The sequence below is a fragment of the Staurois parvus genome, unplaced genomic scaffold (genome assembly GCF_062004578.1).
Source record: "Staurois parvus isolate SC_StPar_1 unplaced genomic scaffold, SC_StPar_1.0 ptg000168l, whole genome shotgun sequence".
NCBI classification, from domain to species: Eukaryota; Metazoa; Chordata; class Amphibia; order Anura; family Ranidae; genus Staurois; species Staurois parvus.
In genome coordinates this window covers 1-25,380 of record NW_028317964.1, presented here as the reverse complement: position 1 = coordinate 25,380, position 25,380 = coordinate 1, and the positions used below count along the sequence as shown (strand labels likewise).

Below are 25,380 nucleotides of genomic sequence, written 5' to 3'. Positions count from 1 at the left end.
GGATGAATGGGTAAGTGTGAGCTCGCCATCGATCTTTTCACAAATAGGATTTAGTAACAGTATAGGTGCTGAGGCAGCAGGAGGGGCAGATTGTAAAAATGATTAGTTTATTCAAGGTACTTACCTGTGCACTACACCTTTCAAATGTATGAATTGCAAACCGCAAAGCAGCTCCACTGCCAGACATCTGATGGTGGTGACGTCAAATGGTTGCTTGGTGGTGATCATCTTCTTCCGCAGGTCTCCTCCACCCAGGAATTCCATAGCAAAAAATAAGTAATTCTGGAGAAGCAAATACAGACAGGTCAGTGAATGAATTCAATAAAAAGGTCAAAATAAAAGCAGCAGAATATTTTCTACCAAAATACACTGCATGACATCTATGTCTGTCTATCGCTGCACAACCTTTGGTAACATGTTTCTGGTGTCTTTCCCTACATCTGACTTCTCTCATCCAATTATATTTGAACTTCAGTCAGATATAAACCATCCCTTGATTCCAGTGATGTGTTAAGTAGGGATACCGAGTATTTTCATGAGTACTCGTGAAACTACTCCCGTTACCTTAACTGATACTTTGCGGCACGATTTGCGTTTAATGGATGCAAATTGCACCGCAAAGTTTAGCATGCGATTTGAACAGGAATGCGATTCCTGTCCAAATGGCATGCGGTTTCCCCACTGCTCCTGTGCAAACACACAGGAGCAGTGCAGGAAACCTTCCTACAGGCATTCCATGCTGAGTGTCAGTGGTAGGAGAGGAGAGAGCAGCTGACCAGTCAGATGCCGTCTAGCCCAAGCATTGCGGCAATGAGAGGAAATCCCTGCCACTTTCTCTCCTCTTCTACCACTGATACTCAGCACGGGATGCCTGCAGGGAGGTATACCTGCACCACTCTTATGTGAACTCGGGCTATGACAAGCCTGGGTTCACACAAGAGCAGTGGGGAAACCGTATGCGGTTTGGACGGGAATTGTATTCCTTCTAAAACTGCATGCTGTTCTGTGCGGTGCAATTTGCATCCATTAGCGCAAATTGCAGCGCAAAGAATCGGCACTCAGTATCGGCGAGTACTTGACCGAAAGTATCGGTACTCGTACTTGCTGATAAAAAAACCAGTATCGGTGCATCCCTTGTATTAAGTAAATCAGTAAAATTAGCCAAAGTCATTTTTATATTGGCTTCCCTTCCTCACAGCAGGATTCAAAATAGAAGAGGAACAGGTACCAGTGTGAGCCAGTCAGGCCAGATTGCATTACATAGTATTGCACAATGCAGTATGACGGTTGTCAGTGTAGGGGGCAGGGGAGACCACCAACCACGATTGTGTGAATACATACATGTGTCACATCTGCATATTTCCTGCCTGTCTGGAGTTCAGCTTCAAAAGCGGACAGACAGATGTCATAAAGGAATTTTTTTGTTACTGTATATATTTTTCTAAAATACTTACTTTTGTTTGAAATGCGCCATAGAGGTGAGTACAGAAAGGGCTGCTCTCAACCATTTCCAGTACTTGGCGCTCAATAAGGACGGAATCTGGGTCTTCATCAATTAGAAGCTTCTTGCTGACCAACTTCACGGCCACCAGGAGCTTACTGTCACGATGGGTGGCTGCCACGACCTGTAAGAAAGGGACAGTTAGTATATCATCTTTTCCACATACTCTAGCTGTAACATCATTACTAAACATTCCTCAATTTGTGTCTCTAATTACATTTCTTTTCCTCCTCTTTTTCTGTCATTTGTTGACATATTATCAACCTGCATTAGTGTCCTGTAGACATAACAAAGAGCCTCCATCGGTCTTTTTCATTACAGCAGGCTGATTCGTAGGTGTCATACCCCAAAACGACCAATCATAATTCACTCTGCAGAAATCAGACTTGTACATGGTTGATTCTGACTGCTTGCTGCACACCCTACCTAGTCCAAAACTAGGTAAACCCCAACTATTCCACAAATGCTCCCTCTCCCCTCCTCCTACTTATTCTGACTAACCACTGGTAAGGACAGAATTAGCTCTCAAGATTATCCTGTTCACACATATGTGGTTTAGAAACTGTTCCCATAGAAGTCATTAGCCTGTAATCCGCACCTGAACCAGACCACACTGCTCAGAAATCCTACATGACTCTTTTTCAAACCGCACTGAAGCCGTACCACCAGTGCCCCATAGGAAGAAATGTTATTTCACATGTCATGCAGATTGGATGTGGTTCAGACCGCATCCAATCCACATATATGTGAACTGGCACTAATACAGTGATCAATGCTAAACATATACACTATTACTGTATTACTGACACTGGCTGGGAAGGGGTTAAACATATAGGGTGATCAGAGTGTTAACTGTGTGCCTAACCTGTGTTTTTGTGTACAGTGTTGGGTGTTTTTACTAGGCAATCTGCTATATTTAATTCCCTGCTTAGCGGGTAAAGAAAATCTAGCAGAGTGCCTCAGGAAGAACAAAGCTCTGCCTTGTTACATAGGCAAAGCTGTGTTCTGTCAATCTCCTCGGCAATCAACGGGTGACAGCGCTTATCCATTGGTGGCACTTGTTGATCGGCTTCTGCTGTGTCCAATCACAGCAGAAGCGGTGATCTGGCTGTGTGCATGCCCCCTACGGTGGTAGTGCAAAATCATTTATATACGTGATTTTTGCATAGAACATCCGCCCTGTAGCAGTAAATCTGCTATAGGGCGGAGGCCAAGCGATTAAAGCTGAACTCTGGGGAAAAGCTTTACCCATCTGCACTGCAAGGGTTAAAGCTTAACTAAACCCACAAACATGATTTATTATATTGTAGCATACCAAGGAGCAACATAGTCACCCTTGGATAGTAGCATTCCTAATTGGTGGAGAGGGTTGTGCTAGATAGAGTAGTAGATTAAGATGGACTTTACATAAGTGACTAACAAATTAAAGCCAAACTCGGCCAACACTTATTAAGCAACTGCAGACACAGTTTTTATCTGTTTGGGATAGAGGTTTTACACAAATAAATAAAAACTGACCATTGTCAGCACCCCTGTCAGTATTAAATAGTTTGTTCCAACCTCCCAACTGTCACTTTTGCTGGACAGCTTGGTCTGTTAAAAGAAGCTGAAAAACCACAGACTTACTGCCAGGACCAGCAGGTAATACACTATGTTACAGGGGGACTCAGAAAAACAAACACTGCTGTGTTAACACTACTGACAGGCTGTATCATGTATGTCCATTTGAATTTCGGCCATAATTACATCACCCCCTAGGCAAAACAAGTATTTAACCTTTGCAGTGTAGAGGGAGACCCACAACAAGGAGAAGGGTTTCTTCTTCCCTGGAGTTCAGCTTTAAACTGTAAATTGTATACAGAGTATACAGCCCCCTTGCTCAGTATTTCAGTGCCCCCCCCACTCCCATAGTCTGAGCTCAGCATACATGTTTATCTGTATTTGTCAAACCGTCATCCTTGAGAATGTCATGTTGTGCCCTAGCTGTGTCTATAGGTCCTCAGGACTAGCCTTTGATTACTTACCTTCCCATAGTTTCCTTGTCCAAGTTTAGTATGAAATGTGAAGCTCTCTACACAGAGAGTCCCTGCCTCTCTTCCTCTGCACTCTGACATTGTCATTTTTTTTGCTAAATTGCAGAAAAAATTAGAAATTCAGAGAGATGTAAACCTCCTACGTTGTCTCCTTTTTATAGAATATATTATATGATTTCTATATAATACGTTCAAGTAATCTCTAGCACTGGAATGAGAACAATGAAAAACGTGTCCTCACCCTGCTGCTGCTAGTGAGAAATGACTACCTTCCAGTTGCGCTCTGGAATGTAAAAGCTAGCCCCGCCCACCCCACTGTTACTCTGGCCCCGCCCACTCCACTGGTACTCTGGGCCCCGCCCACTCCACCGTGACTTTGGCCCCGCCCATTCCACCTATGTTGCATGGCAACCTTGTTTGCCCCAAACAGCTGCCTTTCCTCAAGTAGGATTTGCAGCATATAGAATTCTTCCTGGTGACAATTATTATGCAAATTAGGAAAACTCAAATTCAGATTTTTTTTTTTTTTTTTTTTTAACAGAAAATCAGATTTCCACTCTAAGCAGACACAGAATTACAAAGTGGCCAGAATCAGATTACCTTCATTTATAGGTCAAGATGTGACCTTGTAATAAATATTTGTAATATATATGACTCATCATGAATATTAGCTTTACTTTGTAATCAGATCCTGACTTCATAACGAAGCCCTTCCAAGTGCCATTCCTGCCAACCTTCTCTGACATATACTGTGGGGTTGTACATTCAAACACTATTCTGCATTATTACAGCTCTGTGACAAAATGTGTCTTGTGTAATGTGTGTTGTTCCATCACACATTATTTCTATACATGAATAAAGCTCTAACATATGCCATAGCATTGTACAATCACACAATATTATGTGGGACATAGATAATGGGATCCGGGGCCCCAACCGGGACATCCGTTTGTGGTACAAGTGTAATATTTTAGTGCTAATAATAATTCTAGAAATGTTTATTCACAGTGAAGTGTAGTAGGTCACCTCCATCACGTACCTACCTGTTCATTGTGAAAAGGCTAAGCCTCAGATAGGTACTCAGTTGAAGAGGCCTAACTTCCTATGTCTGGCAGCATGAAGAGAACTCTGTGCTCTGCAGTGGCAGTGTGTGGCCAGATGGGGGTACAGTAACTTAGAGCTGGGCCTGGTAGGTGACAGGGGCCCCTGGGCTGGAGGTGGACATATCACTGTCCTCTCCGCTCTATCCTTTAGATGGCAGGATGTATCCAGTGTTGGATGCATGGCCCCAGAAACTCAGGAATACACTCTACCCACGCATGCACATTCCGCTTGCTCTTGCAGTTCAGCATTCTGTGAGAGTAAAATAGAGCAGACTGCGCATGCATGGGTAGGGGATGTAGCTAAGTATGTGTTTGGAAGTTTCTGGAGTAGCACATCCAATGCTGGGTACCTCCTGTCATTAGCAGCACAGAGAGGGGAGGACAATCATATGAGCATCTGAAAAGTGATCATTTATTTACAAAACAGTCTCACATAAAAGTGCAGCGCTAAAAATAATAAAATAAATCTTATCAGGCAGATGAACATAAATACTAGATGCCTTATAATCATAAAATGCCTAAAACCACTTGGAAATATAGTCCCCTACATAAAAATGCACAGGCACCTCTGATGTGTTTTTCAAACATAAAATGTCATAACGATCTTAGTATAATCTTCCAGATAACTGTCAGGATAATCGCCAGGTGATTAAGTTAGATCGCAGTATATGGATCCTCAGTTGGGTGTGTGAATAGATATATGAAATGCGCACTCACCAAAAGCACATAAATATAGCGCGTTGTATCGTATACTGTTGGAACAGTCAGGGATCCCTTCTTAGGGTGGTCCGGAATGCAGCCTGAGAGTGGATGGCCTTCCTTAGGTTACAGGATATTGGCACGCCAGGGTAAATGGATCAACCTCGCCCAGGCTCTGGGATGTTTACCGGGGATTGCTGGGAAGTTAAAATGCTCAGTGCGGAGCAAAAAAAAAGGGTATTCCCATAGTGTATTTAAATGATGCTTTAATGGTATTAAATAGTATATAATCCAAACACGTACACTTGTACTAGAGGTGAAGCAATAAAATGACAATTTCATGAATATAACACTGACCAGCTGGTAAAATAAGGTGGCCGCTGGACCTCCGTGATCCGGCGGCTTGACGTCACGGCGTGCAGGGCTCCTCCTTGATGCGTTTCGTATTACAAGTACATTGTCAAAAGGGGTATGCCATTTGCAGCCTGATGTCTGTACATTGCTATTTATAGGTTTCAAGATCTAAAAAATCGTGCCTAGATTACCGGGCGCCATCTTGCCGGAGACCGGGGCAAGTGCGCATGCACGAAACCGCGGGCGCCATTTTTCATTGGTCCGCGGCAAGGAAATGCATAGCCTAAGCTCAACGTTGTACCTGGCATACGCGAGCGCCATTTTTGCAAACCAGAGCACAGCCATATTAACCTCTTACTGACCACATAACTCATATGTACGGCAGTAATAAGGGCGGGCCTTAACGACCACACACCGCACAAATACATCCATGGCGGCATACATTTCCGTGCTGTGTGTCACAGACAGTTCCTCGTCTCTTGCTATGATTGGGAGTTGGCAGGATGGACTTGCAATCATGTGACCACTGCAACAGGCAATCACATTTCTTAAGTGGGTTGAGAAGTCTGTTCACCTTAGGGGAAGGGAGTTCATGTTAAAGCGGAACCTTGCTGATTTTTTTCTTTAGGTCTCCTCCCTCCTTCTAACACATTAGCAAAAATAAGTAAATACATTTTTCCTTATTTTTTTTTTACTTCCTAAATCTTGGCCTAGGCCAGGATGATGTCATGTTCCCCCCACATGTACAGTACAGACATGCTACATGTCTCTATCAGTACTCGGACAAAGACCCCCGTGGCATGTCTGAGCATGCATGACATCTCACAAACTGCCTTCTGGGATGTGTGATGTAGCATCACACCGAGGGGGTCTTTGGCAGAGTACTGGCAGAGATCACCGGCGTGTCGGCACATGTCAAATCTCCAGTGAAGATGGCGGCTCTGGAGAAGAGTGGCTAAGAGAGAATTTCTTTTTCAACCAAGACAAGGCTGGACTCCATGGTTGTAGGATGTGTATTCTGAGATGATTTTTAGGGATTTTTTGGGGGAAGGGGTTAGGCAGAATGAAGTTACTCTTTAAAAACCACTTGCCGACCGCAGATAGCAGAATGACAGCTTCACTGTGGCCGGTCAGTTCTGGGAGGGCGTCATATGACGTTCTCCCAGAACGCGCTCTCCTGCGTGCCCCCAGGGGCGTGCATCCGGCGATCTCCATGGTCACTGTGTCCTACAGACACAGCTGATAACTTGATGTGGTAAAAGGCCAATCATAGCTGCCTTTTATCAGCTGATCAGCCGTGTCCAATGACACACTGATCACTGGGAAATGCAATTGCCGGTTATCGGCTGCACTTTCAGCAGTTCAGCTTTGTCTTGGTTGAAGCAGAACTTCCCCATTAGCTGCTCTTCTCCAGATCCGCCATCCTCACTGGAGACCCGTTACATGCTCAGACACACTGCAATTCTCTGCCAGGTCTAGGGGACAGAGATCTCCATGGCTTGTCTGTGTATACATCAGATCTGTGGCACATGCACACACCCCACGGGTCTATGTCTCTGACTCACGCAGCCTGTGTGCTCCTGTGTGAGATCAACTGCATCCTGGGGTGTCTACATCACACATCCCAGAAGGCAGTTGGCAAGATCTCGTGCATGAAGGCTGCAGGGGTGTCTGCTAGAGACCTTTGGCATGTGTGTGCATGAGCGAGGCCTGGGTGTCACCCTTGCCTAGGCCAAGATTTAGAAAGTAATCAAATATTTTTTTAAATTTGTAATTTTTTTAAATGTGTAAAGATGGCCACATCAGGCAGGCCCTTGTTGATGGTACCTAGTTGATGGTAGATCTACGGAAGATTGTACAATCAGATTGCGTAGTGTATGGTCACCTTAAGAGGGAAGGGGGAGAAGAGAGGATCTGAATGCCCTTTGTGGATAGGGAGGTGTTTGGGAGAACTAAGTAAAGGTGAACCGACTCTTTATTATAGATAAATCTGATATCACTGCCCCAGATCACACACCACCCCGTTCACTGGATACACAGGATACCAGAGATCAAAGGGCGCGTGAGTGAGGGGATACGAGATTTCACCAGATACCGGAGATCACAGGACATATTAAATCTCTGTAACAAAATGGCCTCTGAAATCTCCTATCTGCTCAGTAGTACAGGGCTGTTAAATGTGTTCTTTCCTCCTTCATATGAATTGTTCAGTACAGTCTCCCCCCATTTATGTACACGGCACCCCAACGCACAATTCCAGCACAGCGCAACAATACAGTGAGGTGCGTTGCTGTGTGTGGAAGAACGGTCCATGTTCTATTGCTTGGCAGCGCACCCCAGTACACTTTACTGCATTGTCACACATTACACTTCAATGTATGTCTGCTGGAAGGTACATTGGGGGCCAATAAGAATGCCACCACGTCACTTCGACCAGGTTAGGCCCCATTCACACCTGAGTACACTACTACGCCATGTTTTTTGCATGTTCTTGGAGCTGCACCATTTATCCGAATGGGCCTCCCTTCGCTCTAAAGATGCACAAAAAGAAGCTCAAACTTGAAGCTCTACAGCTGGCAACTACATGGTGGCTGCAAGATTGAAGACTGCCTGAGCCACATGACCAGCGTGGGCTGAGTGAGCTGAGCTCTGCCCAATGTTGAACTCTCTCCATCTCCTTCCCTTCTCCCCCCTCCCCCATCTCCTTCCCCCCCCCCCCCCCCATCTCCTTCCCTTCTCTCCCCCATCTCCTTCCCCTCTAACCTCCCCCATCTCGTTCCTTCTCTCCCCCTCATCTCCTTCCCTTCCCCCCCCCCATCTCCTTCCCTTCTCTCCCCATCTCCTTCCCCTCTAACTTCCCCATCTCCTTCCCTTCTCTGCCCCTCCCCCCTTCATGTCCAGTTAACACTTCGGGACACCTTTGTACTATTGGATATAGCTGGCAATCTGCTAGTTGGCTAAACTTCTGGGGTTTTCACTCACACCTTTATGATGCTTCTGTTTTAATACCTTTCTGTCCATCCCCAGCATGGCTTTAGGGGCCTGTTTACATGAGCATTGGTCTCTGAAGAGTGATCTGCATTCAGAGAGCATTTGGCAGGCAGTGAGTAGGTGTTGTTTCACCTCCTCACCATCTGCTTTAGCCTCTTCTCATCCGCCCTGTAGCAGAAATACTGCTACAGGGCGGCACTGCTCTGCAAAATCACGTAAATATACGTGATTTTGCATTTCTGGGTAGGAGGCGCGCGCCGTACCCGTGCCGCCATTCACGGCCGTGGCTGTTGATCACCGAGCTCCAGCCGATAATTACTCGCCTGCACCGGTGATTTCCGAGGATCACCAGAGCAGTGCGATTACAGTGAAGCACACAGACACCGCCAACTACTAAAACACTCCCAGCACACAGTTAACCCTTTGATCGCACCTCATGTTAACTCCTTCCTGCCCAGTGCCATTAGTACAGTGTCAATATTTTTTTTTTTTTTAATTTAGCACTGATCACTGTATTGGTGTCGCTGACATGTCAGTGACACCAAGCCAGGTCCCCCCAGTGTCAGAATGTCCGTCGCAGTCCTGCTATAAGTCGCTGATCGCCGCCATTACTAGTTAAAATGGAAAAAAAAAATCCCAGTACATATACCACCATTTGTAGACGCTATAACTTTCACATAAATCAATTAATTTACACGTATTGGGATTTTTTTTCAGCAAAGGCATGTAGCAGAATACATTTTGGCGTAAATGTATGACGCAATTTAAATTTTTTTATTGGACATGTTTTATAGCAAAAAGTAAAAAAATATTGTTTTTTTTCTCCAAATTGTCGGACTTTTTTTTTATAGTGCAAAAAATTAAAACTGCAGAGGCGATCAAATACAACTGAAAGAAAGCTCAATTTGTGGAAAAAAAGGACATAAACTTAATTTGGGTGCGCAATTCATGACCGCGCAATTGTCAGTCAAAGTAACGCAGCGCCGTAACGTGAAAAATGGCCTGGCCAGGAAAGGGGGGTAAATCCTCTGGAGGGCAAGTGGTTAACCCCTAGAACCCCACACTAGTGCACTGGAACCACATACATTGCACACAGTTGTGGGGTGCTTGCAGAGGTGCTCCATTCACTCGAATGGGTCATGTTCAGCAGGCACTGAGCCCACAAAATGCAACAGAGTATATCATTCCTGCCACAGCCACCAAGCAAAACATCATAGTGGCAGCATGTGTACACCCCCAGCCCTGTGTTGCCAACCATCCATACATTTACAGACACTTTGTATAAAACAGGCGCTTTTCTCTTGTCCATAAATGTTCACAGACAGGAGAAAAGTGCCCATAAAACCCCCCTTGCCATGGGCTCTGAACTGTGCATGCTCGGTACCGCAGCCAGCCAATTAGAGAACTGGGTGTGCACCTGTGCAGTGACATCATGGCACTTTTTAGGCATGGCTTATATTCACACACCCCACCACACAAGTTGAGGCTGAACCCAGCAGTTCATTGATTGGCTCGCTTTGGCACTCTGCATGCACAGTACAGAGCCGACAACATTTTTTTGTAAGCCTTTTCTTGCCAGCTGCCTACCAGTAGTTAAAGTATGTTTAATGGGGTCAATCTGCCAAACTCTGATGTAAGAAGGGGACTCTACCAGACTCTGATGTAAGGGGACACTCTGCCAGACTCTGATGTAAGAAGGAGACTCTACCAGACTCTGATGTAAGAAGGGGACACTACCAGACTCAGATGTAAGAAGGGGACTCTACCAGAATCTGATGTAAGGGGACACTCTGCCAGACTCTGATGTAAGAAGGAGACTCTACCAGAATGTGATGTAAGAAAGGGACTCTACCAGAATGTGATGTAAGAAAGGGACTCTACCAGAATCTGATGTAAGGGGACACTCTTCCAGAATCTGATGTAAGAAGGGGACGCTACCAGAATCTGATGTAAGAAAGGGACTCTACCAGAATCTGATGTAAGGGAACACTCTGCCAGACTCTGATGTAAAAAAGGGACTCTGCCAGACTGATGTAAGAAGGGGACTCTACCAGAATCTGATGTAAGGGGACACTCTGCCAGACTCTGACCGACTCTGGAGTAAGGTGGTGGCACTTTGGGGACACTGATGTGAATGTGGCACTCATCCTGACTGTTGCACTCCATATGTTGTTTTGTATATTACTTACACCTAACCCCTGTACTCTGTACATTATGCATTGATATACAGTAAATAAACCTGCCCAAGGTGTTCATTGTGTCAACAGTTTGCTGGTTTTAATGAAATTCTTCCTTATGGTAGGCTCAGTAAGGCAGTCTATACATTAGTCATTTTTGTTCAACATGGGGGTTCCCACGTGGATGCGGAAATCACTCCCCTGAGGTATTGTGTTCTGACAGCGGAGAGACGTATCACTTATCACTGATAAGTGCTGCCAGCTATAACTGGCTGTGCTGGTCGTATGGACATTTTCCTAGAGGCTGGTTGTACAGAAGTCAATCGGTACACTGCCCTACAAACTGCTGATTCCTGCCCTCTGCTCTGCTAAACCCCATCCTCTGATCTGTTGACCCCCAGTACACTCCGCTACTGATTCCTGTTTTTATACACTGCCCTGCAGATCTTATACCCTGTGCCCCCCTGACATTTATTACTGCACCCCCATATCATACTGGCTAGATCCGGCAATGCGCCCAAGTGTGAACGGGGCCTTATAGTGCATTGTGTAAACATCGCTGTAAGATGAATGTTAATGCATCAATATAGAGTGAATGGGCCCTTTCAGGAGGATCCACCTGATAATCAACACAAATCACCACTAAGGGCTCGTTCACACTTGACTGTTTTACCAACGCTTGCCAAACGCCCCTATAGCGTTTGGCAAGCGTTGGTCCGGCGTTTGCGGAGCGTTTTTTGACTCTCTGCAAACACCGCATGTGCGGTTTAGCGGCGGTTGCTGAGCGTTAAAAATGCCCCACAAATGCCTAGAATGAAGTTTGAATGGTGTTACCGCTCCGCAAACGCCGGCTGGGCATTTGCGGAGCGGCACCATAGACAAGAATAGGAGGCTTCAATGCCTCCTGACTCGTCCAGAGGCGTCCGTTTTGCCGCGCCGCTACCGCTCCCGTTAGAACAGCACCATGTGCTGCAATGTGCAGAATTGCCAGAGGCGTTTGGGAACCGGTAAAAACGCTTCCCAAACGCCTCTCTGCCGCCTGCACACAACGCTAGTGTGAACGTAGCCTAACTCTGAGATAAATAAACACAGAGATTGTAAAATACTTTTATTGAAATATATTAGGAACACTAAGGAGTGGGGAACCCACCTCCCCCCACCCCATCTACTCAAGGCAGCCCCACCCAACTCCAATCTACCCCGGACTTACCGCCACCCACCCTAGACTGACCCCTCCACTCTCATCTACCCCAGACAGATCCCCCCCACCCCGATGTACCCTAGATTGTCCACCCAATCTACCCTTAGACTGACTACTCCACTGCCGTGTACCCCAGACTGACCACCCACTGCCGTGTACCCCAGACTGACCCTCCCCACAACATCTGCTCCAGAATGACCCCCCCACCCCCATCCACTCTAGACTGACCCACCCTACCCCCATCTTCCCCAGACTGACCACCCGAAAAGTAGATCAAAATTTCACTTGATTTTAAAATTCAATTTTGGAACAAAATCAACTTTCTGATTGAAAACCACATTCACTGTTAGAAATTCATCCTTCTCCTTTAAATTTTCTTTTCACTGCTATTGAAAACGAATGTCGATTTCTTTCCAATAATGATTAAAAGAATTGAACGAATGTTAATAAAACTTAAAATGATGAACAAAATTCTACTAGTGTATTGCCAGTTTTAGCTCAACTTTTCACAGAAAAATGAAAACATGAAATAACTCACAACATCCTCCCCACCTGGCAAACGCTGCTGAATCTTCGCTCCTTCCATGATTATCCTGCCTACTCATACCAGCCGGTGTAGTGGCATCGTCGTGCTTGCAAAGGTGAGCAATCATTGACATAATCAATTATGAAAATAGTTGACAGGCCGATTAGTTGGCCTGAATACGTTATGCATTATTTGTTTACGTGGTGGGAAATACAGTGCAGCACACATACAGCTCAGTACACCATCCATACATGTCAGTAAGTGCCTGAGAACTTGTGAATGTGTGAGGAGCTATGCCATGGGACATGTAGTCCGGGGCAGAAGAAGGAAGTGAATGAATCTAAAGGTAGAAGTTTTTTTTCATCTTGCTATAAGGACACTCTATACCAGGGGTCTTTAAACTTTCTAAACAAAACACCAGTTTTCTTTCCTTCAGGCTTTAGGGAAGCCGGACTGTGCCCACTGGGAGTAAAAAATGCCCCAGTGTCAGTGGGAGTACAGAATTCCCCCATCCTTGGTTTTAGTGTGAGAAATAATGCCCCATTGTTGGTATTCAAGGAAGGAATAGTGCCCCATCACTGGTGTCTCTTGGGGGATGGTGCCCCATCATTGGTGTCTGTGGGAGCAATGGTGCCCATCATCTGTGTTTGTGAGAGCAATGGTGCCCCGTCATAGGTGTCTGTGGGAGCAATGGTCCCACATTATTGGTGTCATTGGATGGAATGGTTCCCCGGGGGCCAGATAAAAGCAGGCAAAGGACCACATCCGGCCCGCAGGCTGCAGTTTGGAGACCACTGCTCTATCCTATACTCTTCAGCTTGCTATAAGGGCACTCTGAAGGCAGGAGGAGTCAGAAGGGCCAGTGGGGGACCCCAGAAGAGCAGAATCAGGGCTGCTCTGTGCAAATCCATTACACAGAGTAGGTATGACATGTTTGTTGTTTAACAAAAAATCCAATCACTTTAAGGACTCTGTGCGGGGAAGATCAGCATCTGAACCCAGAGAAGCTGGAGGCTGATAGACTGGAGGTAATATAAGGCCTTACAATTAAATTTCAAGTAAAAGTTTACCAGTATTATGCATTATATTTAAAATGATACTACATATGTGTGTGTTAGTTTTTGTTTGTACCCATAGTACGGTCCAGAAAATTATTTTAAAAAAATCCTGACAAAATAAAAAAATTACTGACCCTTGACATTTGACCCTGACCTTGACCCAAACACTAACCCTGGCACTGACGTAGACTAAACCTCAATCTAGGTATTTTTATTAATTATTTTATTTTCCAATTACAGGCTTTGACATCGATCATGTGACCCGGATTTGGGAGTTCCAGGTCCTGATCGTTAGAACGTGGCCCGGGGCTCTCACTGACATCACAGTCTTTGAGACAAGACGGGTATGCAAATTAGGGGCCCCACAGAAAAAAGCTCAGTCCAGTGGGGTCGCTAATTTGTGTACGCTTAGCTCCAAGGGGCTAATATAAAATATTTTTTTCCCTCCCTCCACCCTTAATATAGCTTCATGTCTGACTCCCAGTTAAAATTCTCAGTATATCCTACTTTTGGGTATAGAGATATATTTTTATATATGATTAGTGATTATCTGCTGTTTTTGTACTATAAAGAGCTAATTTGGGTTTTTTAACTCCATTATGACAGGTGATAAAAAACGCATGCTGCTGCTACTAGACGCCTTATGCTGGCCATACACGTATATCTATTTTTGGACGAGAATATTCGTACAAACATTCTTTGTACATTCGATGTGTGGACAAATGCCATTCAAAAATTTTACTTGCTTTTAGCAATCAACTTATTTTTAAATGAATGTCATTTCTGAATAAAAACCACATACACTGTCCAAAACTGTGTTCAATTGAGATATTTTCTAATCTTTATTTTAATAAAGTAAAAATGTGTTCATGTACGGCCAGCCTAAGTGATAGCAGGTGCAGGGAGCTTGTATCAAGGTGCCTGCCTAGGACAAGGGAGTCTGTCATTTATAATAATATATTACCGTCTTGTCTGAAAATCTGCAAAATAGCGTTTTAGGGTTTTTTTTACATTTTTTTGTTTCTTTAAATAAACTTTTTGATCTCGGAGTCAAAATGATATGTACCAGATTCAACCTCTAATAGTGTATATGTCTCTTCTGTCTTATTCTCAGAGTGGATTAGATATTGTGTTCCCTAACCATATAGCTGGCTATTTATATTTAACACTGCATACAGATATTCACAAATAAATTGTCTTTTTTTCAACTTTGCATATTAACTAATTATTACACCAAACTTTGAGGTTTTTGTCTGTTTAATCGAAACCATGATCAGCCAACTATTCGATTATAAAAATAATCGTTAGTTGCAGCCCTAAAAATAACTAGACGTTGTAAAAACTACTACTACGTGCATCTCTATGGTCTGTTCTACCCCCAGTTGTGCCTGTGATGTCTGCTCCTGATCTCACACACACATTATACAAGATCTGGCACAGTTTGTTATTGAAGAATAAGGGTTCGTGTACACGGGGCGTTTGGAAAACTCTTCTGAACGATGGAAACTGACTGCTGAAAAACGTAGGTTAAAAAAACATCAGTTTAGCCGCGTTTGCATACCGTGTTTAGCCGCATTTATGCACATTTGCGTTTAGAAGCGTTTTTAAAAGATAACCTCAGGAGACCCTCCGAAATACCCAGAATGCACTAAAAAATAGTAAATTCACTTAAAAAAAGGCTACTAAAATACTGCATGAGTTATTTGATCAAGTCATGCTGTATTTTAGTAGTGAAAAGCATGCATCATGTTTCAGCTGTCAGTGGGGTTCCCACTGACAGCTGAATGTAAAAGAAAAAATTGCCAGCAATTAAAAAACAATTTTAAAAAACGGCGTGGGGTCCCCCCTCCCATCCAACTTTGGGTCTGGTATGGATTATGAGGGGAAGCCCCAAACCAAAATGAAAAAAAAAAAATGGTGTGGGGTTAACCCCCAAAATCCATAACTTTTTTTTGCCTTCCTGGCTGGATTTGCCTTTCTGTCTGGATCAACTGTGGGTATGGGATTATAATTTTTTTTTTGCTATGCAATTCTGCCCGCAATCTCAAAATGCACTACAATCTCAAAATGCACTACAATCGCAAAATGCACTACAATCGCAAAATGCAGGTTCAGGTGCCATTATTTTCTATGGCACCTAAAACGTGGTACGGTTTTGCCGTGAATTTCACGTGGCAAATCGCATCGCATGAAGCTTTTCTCCCAAAAGAAGCTCCTGCTTCTTTTTGGGCGACAAGTTTTACAAGATTTGCCGAGACTGCCACACAGTAAATCGCAGGAACGCCGTGGTAAAACCACATCGCGTTTTAGGTGCCATTGAAAATCATGACACCTGAACCTGTGTTTTGCAATTGTAGTGCATTTTGAGATTGCGGGCAGAACTGCAGATTGTGCCACAATACCAAAACACCCAAGTGTGGACAGTTTTATTCATTGGGGTCGGTGCCTTATTTACTCACTCAGCAGATGCGATTCTGCTGACCATTAAAAGAACCCCACACTCCCCTTTCCTAACGAGCACTGAACCGTTGTTCGTCACACTGCAAGGTCTCTCTCCTTCCTGCTAGTTCCCTGGTGCGGTGCTGGTGACAGGCAGGGAGGAGTAGGAGGTAAACAGCGCAATGTGAAAAATAAACGTATAAAGAGTAACTCCAATTTTGTTGGGAAAAAACTACCCCTCTGAGTGATCTATGTACATTTGCAAGGATTATAACAAACTTTGTTGCAGATTCCTATTTATTTCAGGTACTTTTATAGCGCTGTCAATTTACGCAGCGCTTTTACATATAAATATTGTACATTCACATCAATCCCTAACCCTCAAGGGGCGTACAATCTAAGGTATCTTTTGTTATTCTGAAGAAAGAGCTGTCTGTCTGTGTCCATTTGCAGAGAGGATCTGTATGGGAGTTTTTTTAGTACTATCAATCAGCTGCTGCACCTGCAGGGCTCTAATGAGGAAAATTGCAGGGTCTGCATCCCTTAAGACATCATTTCCTATTGGGAGTATCTCACCAAAAGACATTTTTGTTGCAAGAGATGGCTGAATTCTGACTCGTATCTTAGTGCAGACTTCTGGGAAAGTCAGTGAGCCAATCACACAAGCAGGAAATGAAGTTGCTGGTGGTTGTTCTGTGTACAGAACACCATCAGATATCCATATTGCATTTTACAGAAAATTACTGCGGTGTAGATTGAAAAGGAAAGGTAATTTTTAATAACATTCAGTCACAAAATGACTGTCGCAATATATACACTATACAGTTAGGTCCATATGTCTTTGGACACAGGCAATTTTAATTATTTCAGGTTTTTACCAAAACATATTCAAGCTATAGATATATAATGGATATGGGCTGACTGTGCACACTCTCTGGTTTAATTTGAGGGTATGTACATCCACATTGGAGGAAAGGTTTAGGAATTACAGCTCTTAAGAGTAACCACACACCCTTTTTCAAAGGACCAAAAGTAATTGGACAATTCAATCAAAAGCTGTTTTATGGCCAGGTGTGGGCTACTTGTTCATTATTTCTTCATCAATTAGGCAGGTGAAAGGTCTGGAGTTGATTCTAAGTGTGGTATTTGCATTTGGAATCTATTGCTGTGAACCTACATCATGCGTTCAAAGGGGCTGTCCATGCAAGTGAAACAGGCTATTGTAAGGCTTCAAAAATTAAACATACGAGAGATAGCAGCAACATTAGGAGTGGCCAAATCAACAGTTCGGTACATTCTGAGGAAAGAAAAATGCACTGGTGACCTCAGCAACATAAAAAGACGTCCACGGTAGAAAACAGTGGTGGATGATTGCAGGATCCTCTCTATGGTAAAGAAAAACCCATTCATAACATCCAGCCAAATGCAGCAAAGTTGTTTGGACGGTGGTGCACAGTACAGATGGACAATGATCCAAAACACACTGCAAAAGCAACCCAAGAGCTTTCTAAGGAAAAGAAGTGGAATATTCTGCAATGGCCGAGTCAATCACCTGATCTCAACCCAATTGAGCATGCATTTCACTTACTGAAGGCAAAACTAAAGGCAGAAGACCCACAAAGAATAACTGAAGGCTGCTGCAGTTAGAGCCTGGCAAAGCATAAGAAAGGAGGAAACCCAGTCTTTGGTAATGTCCATGGGTTCCAGACTTCAGGCAGTCATTGCCAGTAAAGGATTCCCAACAAAATATTAAAAATGAATATTTTATTTATGATTATATTCATTTGTTCAATTACATTTGAGCCCTTGAAGATGGAAGGACTGTGTATACAAATGGCTGCAGTTCCTAAAATGTTTACTTGATATTTATGTTCAACCCCTTGAATTAAAGCTGAAAGTCTGCACTTCAGATTCATTTGGATTGTTTCTCTTTAATTTATTCTGGTGGCATACAGAGCCAAAAATATGAAAATTGTGCCTGTGTCTAAATATATACGGACCTAACTGTTTATATACTGTATATTCTTTTATTATTTGCTTTTTTCCTCCCATGAAAGTAGAGTTGCCTTCTAAGTCACCATAAAGCCCCTTTCATTTTTAAAAGCCCCAGACATTCCAAAAGCAGCTCAGATTCAAATGTTTTTTTTTTTTAATCAAGACAAGTAGATTGTCATGAGGGACAAAAAGATTGGGACCTCGATTTAGTCCCTTGGACAAGTAGTTTTTTATAAACTTTCCACAATCCTAACAAAGTCTCTCATCCTCTCCATATCACAGAGTCCCCTCATATCTGTGGCTGAACCACCAGGGATGCAAAGATCGTACTTGCGACCCAACCCTGGTGTTCCGCCACTATGGGGGGGGGGGGGGGGGGGGGGCAAGCAGTGCAGCCAATAAAACAAGGAAAGTTATCTGCTGTCTTTAAACAGCAGAAAAGTGCCCATTAAAACTACACCTGTCCCCGGGCCTCCTCTACCACCACTCCCCCCCCCGTGCACTTGATTAACGGACCAATCGCCCACCCCAGCCGAGCTCAACCACTACTAATCGGCCGGCTGCGGAAAGGAAGTTTCAGAGCCCGCTGATTAGTAATGGATTGAGCTCTGTTCGGACTCGGCTTGAGTGGGGGGAAGAGGGGCGGGTCGCTGGTCACGTGTGCAGTGATGTGGTGACATATTTGAAAGTGATTGCAAGGAAGGGGCGCGGGGGAGGAGGACCAAAGGCTGCAGGCAATTACAGGAGGTCAGTGTGTGACAGCTCTGTGTGGCAGTAAGTCACTCTATGGGGGGATCACTGATGTAAGGGGCGAGTGCAGACCGTAAAGTAAGGGGGGACACTGATATAACGGTCTCCCTTATATCTGTGTCCTCACTCCCCTCTTATGTCAGTGAACCCCTTTACCTTAGTGTATTCACTCTGCAGACTCCGGGGTAAAGGGGAACTCTGATGTAAGAGGTTCTCTGATCATTAGAACCCCCCTTACATCAGAGTTCCCAGCATTACCCCTTACATCAGAGTCAGAAGTGTTCACCCTTACAGTGCAAAGGGAAACTTTGCAGACTCTGAGGTAAGGAGAAACTCAGCAAACTCTAATGTAACAGTTCTTACACCAGAGATCCCCTTTACACCAGAGTCCACAACATTCCCGCTTACATCAGAGTCTGCAGAGTTTCCCTTCACATAAGGGAACAGAGTTCCTCTTCATATCAGGGTCCACGGAGATCCCCCCTGCACTGTAAAGCAAATCTTGCGGAGTTTGATGTACTTTAAAGAAGAACTCTGATGTAAAGTGGAATGCTGCGGATCATGTTGTAAGGGGGAATACTGCAGACTTTGATGTAAAGGGCAACTCTGAAATGAGGTGGTCTCTGGTCATCAAACCCCCTTACATTACAGTCCACAGCATTCCCCTTTACATCAGAGTTCCCACTTACATCAGGGTCTGCAGCATTGCCCTTTACATCAGGGTCCACTCAGTCCCCCCCCTCCGCAATGTAACGGGAATCCTGCAGACTCTGATGTCCATATCCATATCACAGAATCCCCTCATATCATCCCCTCCATATCACAGAATCCCCTCATATCATCCCCTCCATATCACAGAATCCCCTCATATCATCCCCTCCATATCACAGAATCCCTGCATATCATCCCCTCCATATCACAGAATCCCCGCATATCATCCCCTCCATATCACAGAATCCCCGCATATCATCCCCTCCATATCACAGAATCCCCTCATATCATCCCCTCCATATCACAGAATCCCCTCATATCATCCCCTCCATATCACAGAATCCCCTCATATCATCCCCTCCATATCACAGAATCCCCTCATATCATCCCCTCCATATCACAGAATCCCTGCATATCACATATCATTACCAAAGGATCCACTTGTGACCGGACCCTGGTGTTCTGCCACTGTAGAGGGGGCCCTGACCAGCGGACCGTTCACCCGTCCGAGCCAAGCTCACCCAGTTACTAATTGGCCGGCTGTAGAAATGCAAAGTTTCGGAGCCGACCAATTACTACTTGGCTGAGCTTGGCTCTAGCTTGCCTTCAGCGGGATGGAAGGGGGGGGGGGCACTGGTCATGAGCGTGATGACGTTATGACACTTGGTGCCTTTCCAGCAAATTTGAAAGCGACTGCAATGAGGGGGCACTGGGGAGAGGAGGACCACAAGCTGCAGGAAATTACAGATCAGTGTGTGACAGCTCCAGGCCACAGTCTGTGGAGCAGTCAGTCAGTCTGTCTAGCAGTCAGTCAGTCTGTCTAGCAGTCAGTCAGTCTGTCTATGGGGGGATCACTGATGTAAGGGGTGAGTGGAGATCCTAAGGAGGGGGGGGGGGCACTGATATCAAAGTTCCCTCCTTATATCAGTGTCCTCACTCCCCTCTTACATCAGTGAACCCCTTTACCTTAGTGTATTCACTCTGCAGATTCTGGGTAAAGGGGAACTCTGGTGTAGGAGGTTCTTTGGTCACCAGAGCCCCCCTTACATCAGGGAAGGCAGAGCTCCCCTGTAATAAAGGGCCACACAACAGGAGTAAAGGGCCCTAGATCGGGTCAGGGAGGTCCTTCATGGTTTTTGTACTGGGGCCCTGAAGGTTCCAGTTTCTCCTCTGCCTCCTATCACAGAACGTCTCATATCTCCCTCATCACAGACTCCCCCCCATATCACAGAGACCCTCATATTACCGCCCACCTTCACGCCATACCACACAGTGCCCGTGCGGAGTTGTAGTCCGCCTGCGATTGGCTGTCGATCTTTGACCACCGGAAGGGGTGTTTCCGGATGTGGTGCGATCCTGGCGCGGATCAGAGTGAGTATCGCGGAGTGTAGGTGTGTACCGCAACACTCACTCCGCTCCGCGCTGCTCAATCTCTCCGCTCCAGGATCGCACCACAGCCGGAAACGCCCCTTCCGGTGGTCAAGGACCGTCAGCCAATCACAGGCGGACTACAACTCCCGCAGACCACCGTTGCCGCCCCTTTGAAGCGTCAACTTTATGGGATCGAAACGCTGGTGAAGGACGTCTCCGGGCATTCTCCGCACGGGCACTGTGTGGTATGGCGGGCGGTAATATGAGGGGGTCTGTGATATGAGGAAGAGAAGAAACGAACCTTCAGGCCCCAGTACAAAAATCCACGAAGAACCTCTCAGACCCGAGCCCAGGGCCCTCTACTCCAGTTGCGGTGCTAGAGTTGTCACCTCATCAATCGAACACATATTAATATACCCAGGATCTGAGGATAATTTAATACAGATAAGGACTAGGTGAGTTTAATTACCTCCTTAATCCGCCACAGAACCAGTGTAAATAATATGCTTTTGGGTTTAAAAGGATGAGGTATCAACACTATGCGGGGCCTTTATTACAGGGGAGCTGTGCGCGGCCCGGTGTCTGGGGGGGTGCTGCGCGCGGCCCGGTGTCTGGGGGGGAGCTGCGCGCGGCCCGGTGTCTGGGGGGGAGCTGCGCGCGGCCCGGTGTCTGGGGGGGAGCTGCGCGCGGCCCGGTGTCTGGGGGGGAGCTGCGCGCTGCCCGGTGTCTGGGGGGGGGGGGGGTGACTGACTGCCACACAGAGCTGTCACACACTGACCTCCTGCAGCCTTTGGTCCTCCTCCCCCGCGCCCCTTCCTTGCAATCACTTTCAAATATGTCACCACATCACTGCACACGTGACCAGCGACCCGCCCCTCTTCCCCCCACTCAAGCCGAGTCCGAACAGAGCTCAATCCATTACTAATCAGCGGGCTCTGAAACTTCCTTTCCGCAGCCGGCCGATTAGTAGTGGTTGAGCTCAGCTTGGGCAGGCGATTGGTCCGTTAATCAAGTGCACAGGGGGGGGCGTGGTGGTAGAGGAGGCCCGGGGACAAGTGTCGTTTTAATGGGCACTTTTCTGCTGTTTAAAGACAGTAGATAACTGTCCTTTTTTATTGGCTACACTGAAGTCTTGAAGCTATGGACATTACCAAAGACTGGGTTTCCTCCTTTCTGATGTTTTGCCAGGCTCTAACTGCAGCGGCCTTCAGTTGTTCCTTGTGGGTCTTTCTGCCTTTTAGTTTTGCATTCATCAAGTAAAATGCATGCTCAATTTGGCCGAAATCAGGTGATTGACTCGGCCATTGCAGAATATTCCACTTTTTTTCCTTAAAAAGCTCTTGGGCTGCATTGGCAATGTGTTTTAGATCATTATCCATCTGTACTGTGAAGCGCCGTCCAGCTTTGCTGAATCTGGGCTGACAGTATATCTGTAAACACTGCAGAATTCATCCGGCTGCTTCTGTCTTCTGTCACGTCATCAATAAACACCAATGGCCCAGTGCCACTGGAAGCCACGCATGCCCATGCCATCACACTGCCTCCACCATTTTTTACAGATGACATTGTGTGCTTTAGATCATGAGCTGTTGCAAGCCTTCCCCACACATTTTTCTTCCTGTCATTCTGGTACAGTTTAGTGTTCGTTTCATCCGTCCAAAGAATGCTTTTCCAGAACTTGTCTGGCTTTTTTTGATGTTTTTTGGCAAGGTCTAATCTGGCTTTTCTATTGTTCAGGCTTATGAACAGTTTGTACCTTGTGGTGAACCCTCTGTATTTGCTCTCGTGAAGTCTTCTCTTGATTGTAGACTTTGACAATGATACGCCGACCTCCTGGAGAGTGTCCTTCACTTGTCTGGATGTTGTGAATGGGTTGTTGTTTACCATAAAGAGGATCCTGCGATCATCCACCACTGTTGTCTTCCGTGGACGTCCATGCCCTTTTATGTTGCTGCGCTCACCAGTGCATTTTTCTTTCCTCAAAATGTACCAAACTGTTGATTTGTCCACTCTTAATGTTGCTGCCATCTCTCTGATGGATTTGTTTCATTTTTGAAGCCTTACAATGGCCTGTTTCACTTGCATGGACAGCCCCTTTGAACGCATGATGCAGGTTCACAGCAATAGATTCCAAATGCAAATACCACACTTAGAATCACCTCCAGACCTTTTACCTGCTTAATTGATGACGAAATAATGGAGTAGCCCACACCTGGCCATAAAACAGCTTTTGATTCAATTGTCCAATTACTTTTGGTCACTTGAAAAAGGGGGGTGGCTACTCTTAAGAGCTGTAATTCCTAAACCTTTCCTCCGATGTGGATGTACATACCCTCAAATTAAACCTGAGAGTGTGCACAGTCAGCCCATATCCATTATATAAATATAGCTTGAATATGTTTTGGTAAATACCTGAAATAATTAAAATTGCCTGTGTCCAAAGACATATGGACCTAACTGTATAGTGTATATATTGCGACAGCAGTCATTTTGTGACTGAATGTTATTAAAAATTACCTTTCCTTCTACACCGCTGTAATTTTCTGTAAAATGCAATATGGATATCTGATGGTGTTCTGTACACAGAACAACCACCAGCAACCTCATTTCCTGCTTGTGTGATTGGCTCACTGACTTTCCCAGAAGTCTGCACTAAGATACGAGTCAGAATTCAGCCATCTCTTGCAACAAAAATGTCTTTTGGTGAGATACTCCCAATAGGAAATGATGTCTTAAGGGATGCAGACCCTGCAATTTCCTCATTAGAGCCCTGCAGGTGCAGCAGCTGATTGATAGTAATAAAACGTAAATTGACAGCGCTATACAAGTACCTGAAATAAATAGGAATCTGCAACAAAGTTTGTTATCCTTGCAATGTACATAGATCACTCCGAGGGGTAGTTTTTTCCCAACAAAAGTGGAGTTACTCTTTAAACGTTTATTTTTCACATTGCGCTGTTTACCTCCTACTCCTCCCTGCCTGTCACCAGCACCGCACCAGGGAACTAGCAGGAAGGAGAGAGACCTTGCAGTGTGACGAGCAACAGTTCAGTGCTCGTTAGGAAGGGGTGTGATTTGCTGCGTGAAAATCACGACAAAACCGTACCACGTTTTAGGTGCCATTGAAAATAATGGCACCTGAACCTGCATTTTGCGATTGCGAGCAAAATTGCAGCCATTCTGCTGTGATCCCAAAACGCCCAGGTGGATGGAACCACTCTGTTTCACACATATGTGATTCTGGATGCGTTTTCAAACTCACATTCGCATGACAGGCCAGATATGTGTTTTTGTTGAGGTGGTTCACACAGATGAGATCCACACGCATTTGATTTTGAGTACTATTACGAAAAAAAGGGTCTTGTGCGAGTTTGTAGCGGTACGTTCCAGACTCATAAGAGTAGAAACAAGTGTTCACTTAGGATTGCTATTGACAGGAGTTTTTGCATTGAAGTGGGAGCCGGTTTTGCATTGAAGTCAATGGGAAGTCAATAACTTAATTTTTTTTACCTGGTTTTTGGTTACAGTCCCAGGACACACAATCTAAAACCAGAAACAGAAAGCAGAAGGGCGCAGAGAGAGTGATGTGTGCAATCTGGATTTACCTGGATCCACTTAAAAGAGAAGTATGGAATTTTTGTATATTTTTTTTTTTTAAATCCTACTTGCCTAAGTGGATGTAGCATCAGGCCTCAGTGGGAGCAAGTACCTGTCAAAACCAGTTAACCCTCACCCATTAAAAAGTGTCAAATATGGCAGTGGAGGGGGGATGCAGACAAGCGGACATTCCCCTTTTGGGTGGAGCTCCGCTTTAAGGTGCAGCGGAATAGTTGAATATTGCTTTCTACAAGGATCATTGGAGCTTTCCATGTTAACCCTTTAAATCCCTGGAGCTGGACTTCTTTAAGAGCAGCAGGACTTTTTATTTTGCTTTCCATGTTAACACCTGATAACCCCGAAGCTGGACTTCTCCTATAGGAGCAGGACTATATTTTTAAGAACATAAGAGCAGAATTTTTATTGTATAAGAGATTTATAGTTGATCTTGTAATAATATGGGATGGAACTCAGGGAGCATTGGAGGAATATATTCAGGATGTGGGGAGGAATTCATTTAATATCTCTTTCACCGATAATATTAGTTCTACGGCTATACATTTTTTGGATTTAATCATCTTTAAATATGAGGATAGATTCTGTACCCGTACTCGCTTTAAAGAGGTAGATAGAAATGGGTACATCCCCAATCACAGCTGTTATCATAGGAGGTGGTTGAGTGCAATTCCAAAAAGCCAACTAATTAGAATTAAACGTAATTGTGATGATAATAGGGATTTTGAAATACAGTCTGATATGTTGCTACAGAGGTTTGAAGAAAAAGGTTACAAGATGGAGAACTTAATTGATACAAAAGAACAAGTCAAAAAGATGAACAGAGATGATTTATTATGCACAAAAAGCAGGAAAAATG

The 25,380-nt window shown here is 44.9% G+C and overlaps 1 protein-coding gene across 1 annotated transcript; it reads right to left on the bottom strand.

Annotated features, from left to right (window-relative positions):
* Nucleotides 1–91: 91 nt before the first annotated feature.
* Nucleotides 92–21,007, bottom strand: LOC149462764 (protein kinase C delta type-like; the record flags this gene model as incomplete). Its single annotated transcript, XM_089676420.1, has 3 exons — nucleotides 92–282; nucleotides 1,455–1,625; nucleotides 20,792–21,007. Coding segments are annotated over 3 exons (549 nt in total), but the record flags the coding sequence as incomplete, so codon positions are not given.
* Between the last annotated feature and the right edge of the window lie 4,373 nt (nucleotides 21,008–25,380).